The sequence below is a fragment of the Gordionus sp. m RMFG-2023 genome, unplaced genomic scaffold, assembly GCF_954871325.1.
Source record: "Gordionus sp. m RMFG-2023 unplaced genomic scaffold, tfGorSpeb1-WG-v2 contig_352, whole genome shotgun sequence".
Lineage (NCBI taxonomy): Eukaryota > Metazoa > Nematomorpha > Gordioida > Chordodea > Parachordodidae > Gordionus > Gordionus sp. m RMFG-2023.
In genome coordinates this window covers 10,101-15,855 of record NW_027051084.1, presented here as the reverse complement: position 1 = coordinate 15,855, position 5,755 = coordinate 10,101, and the positions used below count along the sequence as shown (strand labels likewise).

Here is a 5,755-nt window from a genome sequence, read left to right as displayed (position 1 = left end):
AATAGTGTTGTTAAATTTCCTAACTTTGACCATCTCTATTGTGTCTTATTCAGGCCTTTAGACTAAAATATTGAATTAAGCTTCTAAGTTTAGTCTCAACTTGAAGATTGATTAGAATATTTCTGGATAAAAATATGGCTACGCTGTTTTATAGTTGACTAAATATAGGTAGTTTAACAACACTAGAAATAAATTTGTTAAAAATATATTCTGGGTTGCAAAGCTACATGTTAAAACAAATGAATATGCAATTATCCAATATTATTTAAATCATATATGTCTATGTGTAATAATATTGTTAGCATGGCTATAAAATTCAACTATTGTAAATCTTCATCAGTAGCCAATGCTATTTCAATAGAACAAAAGAGACATAAAGGTAGTTATTATAATAGATAAGATATCTATAAATTTAATACCTTCAAAAAATCTTTCATTCCTATATTATCAATTTATTGAAAAGGTAATAGGTCAGCACAACATAATAACACATAATTTCTTGCTAGAAGCCAATTTTTAGAGGTTTTAGAATTTGTCTGGAATTTTGGTTTGGATATAAAATATTTTTTTAAATCTTGCGATTTTGATGAAGTATCTGCTTTAATATTATGTTCAGAAGTCAAGTGTTTTCAAATTTCCTGTGCTAATGTTTATTAAAAAGTTTTGATTTTATAGCTACATTATATTTTACAAAAAATATATTTAAATTTATTAAAGATTTTGGCTATATATGAGAAAATAATATTTAAAAAAAAATACTGTGAAAATGGCTTATTATCATCATAGTCTCCAATAGCCTTTCTTAAGCAACAATTGCAGTAAAATTTGTGAGAATTTATGGAAATTGTTTTATTATCTCTTTTTAAGTGTAAATAACCAAAAAATTTCCAGACTATGAATTTTTTATTTTCCAGAGTTAGGATATTAAAATTATTTATAGAATTATTAAATGTAGACGCATCCATTTTAAAAATATGTAAAATTATGGTAACTTTTAGAATTTTAGATTTTTGATTGATTGAATTCTATAATGACGCCAATACAGTTATGATTTTAAAATAGTAGAAAATAAAAATTCATCAAAATCCTGATTGACATTAAAAAAAATTTAAACAGTGATGTTGACCAATTATTAGAATAAAAAGGAATAAAATATGAAAGTAATTTCTGCGCCGGCGTGATTTTCTTAAACGGCGGCGTTTCCGGCGTAACCAAAAAAGGTTTATATATAGCCTTCGATATTCAATCATCAATATTTTATTTTGCCCCGGATAAATTTAATATTATTATAAAATTTTAATTTTAACCATATAAAGGGTCATAACTAGACCCACTCACAAGTCACAACCCAGCCTAGCTTTTTTTTCTGAGACCCTTATCATTTCTGTACTCTCTTTTTTTGGTATTAATCTTGTTTCTATCATAATCATCTATATGTCTTATTAAAACTCTATTATTAAGCTATATAATGAAATTTAAATTAAATCATCGCTCTAACCTAATTTATTCTTGAGATATTTGAAAAGTTAATGAAGTACATTTTTTGTAAGTATCATTTTTTCCCGCTCTTTAAACGCCCATATTATTAGCGAGTAATTGGTAGGAAGTAAAATTTCATTTTTTATTTTAGTTATAGTATATACACTACCAATATACAAAATTCAAAAAAAATTCTGAAGGGGGTCGGGTTGAAAATAGACTTTTTATTTGTAGATTTGATATGGAATTCACCTTATATAATTTATATACAACTTTTGAATATCGCTACTACAAATCAATCGAGATATTTTTTACCATAATTAATAATTTAATTACTATAATAAACATCAGAATGATTTTGGGTTAATTGTTCTACTTAATTGTAAAAATAAAATCTATACTATATCTACCTAGGCTCGTTTGAAGCAAAAATACCAATCAAATAAACAGGAAAAGATTCACGTTAGAATATTTTTTTATTTAACCAGAATAACTGTAACAACATAATTTTTAAATATTTGAGCAACCATCATATATAAATACTTATCTCAAATGTATTAAATTTTGGAATCTAATCTATATCTAAATGATATACCCCTATCATAATGAACCATGGAAAAAAAAATTCAGGCAACTCCCTGGCATCATCAAACTAATTTAACACTCTTAAAATAAAAAAACTACAAAAAAAATAATAAATAACCTATGTGTTTTCTAATTGTCGAATTAATATTTATTTTATATTAGTTAGCTATTCTTTAATATGGAAGTAGAGTCAAAAAAGAACTTGCAAATTTATGACTAGCCACTACAAAACATGTATTTCCCCCTATACTAAAATTTATTTGTATTAGAGCCTAACCCTAAACTCTTTTGGGGTTTTTTTTTTGATGCACAAATCATGTTGATGAGGAAGACATTGTTTTTTCTCTAAACGATTTCAAAAATTTTTATATAAATTTACTATTCCCAAATAGAATATGCTTATTCAGGACAATAATACAATTCCTACCCCACCCCCAGTGTTGGGATCTGTCCATTATCATTTTTGGATAGTGTCAGGCATAAACTAATCAGCTGTTCCCGGAACTTTACATCCGTGCTGCTTGGTTATTATTAGGAATAACGTGATCCACAATCAATTCATCCTTAGACAATTATTACATATAATCGGTTAAAAATATAAAAGTTTAGTGAATAGAATGTGAGATCGTCATCCTGGGAAATTCTTGTTTAATAAAATTGACCATTTTACCCCTTGCTGCATATCTTTAGAGGAAATTAATTAGATTAAATAGCTACAACAAATTTTCTAGATGAAAGGAAGCTTCTCCTTTCTTTCTTTCTTTCTTTCTTTCTTTCTTTCTTTCTTTCTTTCTTTCTTTCTTTCTTTCTTTCTTTCTTTCTCCCCTCATTTTAATCTTTTTTTAAATTATATACTATACTTTATATGTTTTAACATTATATCTAATGCATATACAGTTCCCGCGTATTTTATAGTATAAATTACCAAGTTATCCAATCACACGAATTAGTTTAATTTTATAAAATAGAAAGAAAAAAAAATTTATCCCCGAAATAAAAGTACCTGCCAAATAACCCATGTTTCCTATATATTAAAAAAATATATATGATTTAAATAACAATTTAACCAATTTTTACCCCATTTTAATAATAAATTGTTCTGACGTAAAAATATAATAATAATTAAATTGATAACCATTTATTCTAACTTTTTTTTAAGTATTCCTCCACAATAGGAAATCTGAGTTTATGTTAATGTCTAAGATCAACGATATTAATAAGTAGTTTTAATTTTATAATTTGTATACAGGAAAAATTACACACTTTTTTGAAACGCCATTAGGCTTTTATTTGAATAAAAATACAAATTGTATAAAAAATAGGTTTAAATGCAAACAAAAAGTCTCTCATTGACCAAATCAACAAGAGAATCTTTGGAGGAGCAATAATCTGGAGAAAATATAATATGCTTGGGAGAAGATGCAATAGCATTTATTTGATCGTAACTCACTCTCGGACCTACAGCAAAGACTTCTATTTCGATACCTAGAATTTTATAGAGGAAAATAATAATAATAATACAAGATTGAAAAAAAAACTGAATTTAGTTCTTTGTACATACCATCATATTTAATTGATTTGGCAGTTGCCTTCGGATATCCCACAGATGTCTCTGATATATAAACCCATATTTGTCTAATGGAGTCTGGCCTACTTAAATTTTTTAACATTGAATATGCGAGTGACAGGGCCTTGTCAACATTCAAATAATCTAATAGTAATAAAAGTAATTATTTTAGAATTTAATTCTTAAATCTGATGATATCAAATTCCAATTTAAAAAAATATATATATACTTGTTCTATCATTGAAAATAGCGTTAGGAGTAGCGAATGCGCCCGACGGAGATGTTGCTGTTTCCAGTGATAAATGAACGTTGGCATTTTTGTTATATGTCACGATTCCTACTCTAGCCCCATCATGACCTAGAGGGTTGTTTTGGATAAGCTGATATAAGGAACCCTATTTGAGAAAATGATATTTTTATTATTTTTGCATCAATTTAAAATAAAAATGATTTGTTACGAAAGAGATTTTTAGCGCGCATTCCAAATCTGTGGCTGAACGGTATTCCAATTCCACCAGAGCCACTACATCGATTACTTTGTTTTTAGCGCTAACGAGATCTTTGTACAGCTTAATGTCAATCTTGGGGACTAAATTTAATGATATAGTTAAAAAGGATAATATTTTAGAAAGAGTACATTTTGGTTTTTCGGTATAATATTTTTTGGAGTAATATACTGGTTTGTTATAATCTTTTGAATCATGAGTGGAATACAATTTACACAGGCAGATCACAATTAGAACACTGAGAATTCTTGACATATTTATTAGTTTGAAAAATTTTAATGTTATAATTTAGTTTTCAAAAAGGAGTTTAATGAGCAAGTTTTTATTAAGTATATGAATAAACTTTATCTTTAAATAATATTTGTGATAAAATTTTGCTTTATAAAACAAAAGTTCTTATCCAGTTTACATTTAAAATAAGATCCTATTACAAGTAATTGTTTTTGATTTGATAATTTATTAGTATTTTTATAATATATATAAATCTAAATTTAAATTTAACAAAACAGATATAACTATAGGCAGTTTAAACGTATTTTCATTTTTTTTAAAAAAAAGTTAAAAAAAACCATGCTTAATTATTATAATTTTTTTTAATTCGCAAATCATTTAAAAAAATTTGTTGTGTAATTTACCTCGATAATTTAAAATTATATGAATTTGGCAATTGGATCAAGCAAATAAAATAGTTTTCTTTAAATTATTAAATTGCTTAATTATTTAAGAAAAAAATAGATAGTATTCTTTGTCCAGATACACTGACAGATCCAGGATTTTTATAAAGAGAGAAAGGAACAACCAGAAAATTTTACCAGATTTTTTTTAAAAAACTTTTGGCACGATTGCGTTAGTTTAATTATATAATTTTGGTTTTTAATTTTATATTTTTCTCACTTAAAATCATCATTTTTTAAAAAATATTAATTTTATGTTATTTAAAAAAAAATAAATAATTCAATAAGATTTCACAAACTACGTTTTCGTAAAATTAGATTTGTTACCTCTCTCTTCCAAAAATATGGGTAGAATATGTCATTTAACAAACAACCGTTGATGATAGTTACTCAATTTTAAATTATATATATATTTTCGAATAATAAAAAATTGTACATAAATATATTTTCCTATATAACAACCGGAAGTTAAGTATAAAAATGTCCATTTTTATTTTTTACTAAACAAAACAAATGTGAACCATTGAGGAGATCTGCTGAAATCCTTGTGCTGACAAGAATACGCGTTTTTTGTTAAGTTGTATTGATAATGTTAAAGATATTATTACTTAATCTTTTCTCCATTAATATGGTACATCCTGGCTAAGATACCTTCACTGAACTGTAATGAAATACACGCAGACATATTTAGAGGTAGATGAAAGGGGCTAGATAAACCCTGAACTATGTCAAACAACTTAATTTCATTTTTAATAAAATATAATAGAATGTTGAAATTTTATTCTTTAGCTTTTAAATAATATCTATCTATAAGTAAAAAATATTTTAGAAATATTCCATTATGAAATAATTTAGTTATATTAAGAAATAAAATTTTGGTTGTCAAATCCAAAAGGAAGAGAATATTAGCAAATGAAGAAGAAAGAATTATAGCTAATTATCTA

At 25.6% G+C, this 5,755-nt stretch overlaps 1 protein-coding gene across 1 annotated transcript; it reads right to left on the bottom strand.

The window, feature by feature from the left end:
• Positions 1–3,388: 3,388 nt before the first annotated feature.
• LOC135930720 (uncharacterized) lies at positions 3,389–5,173 on the bottom strand. Its single transcript, XM_065467518.1, has 6 exons — positions 5,139–5,173; positions 4,269–4,384; positions 4,090–4,220; positions 3,861–4,026; positions 3,626–3,775; positions 3,389–3,549 (listed from the first exon to the last, which is right to left on the bottom strand). The coding sequence occupies exons 1-6, from the start codon at positions 5,171–5,173 to the stop codon at positions 3,389–3,391; spliced, it is 759 nt and encodes a 252-aa protein (XP_065323590.1).
• Positions 5,174–5,755: the final 582 nt, after the last annotated feature.

Bases quoted from the DNA above. Each gene is read 5' to 3' on its own strand.
- LOC135930720 (XM_065467518.1), bottom strand. From the start codon at position 5,173: ATGACATATTCTACCCATATTTTTGGAAGAGAGAG. The intron at 4,221-4,268 runs GTACTCTTTCTA...CATTAAATTTAG, and splicing joins TTATACCGAAAAACCAAAAT to TCCCCAAGATTGACATTAAG. The intron at 3,550-3,625 runs GTATGTACAAAG...ATAAAATTCTAG, and splicing joins CAAATCAATTAAATATGATG to GTATCGAAATAGAAGTCTTT.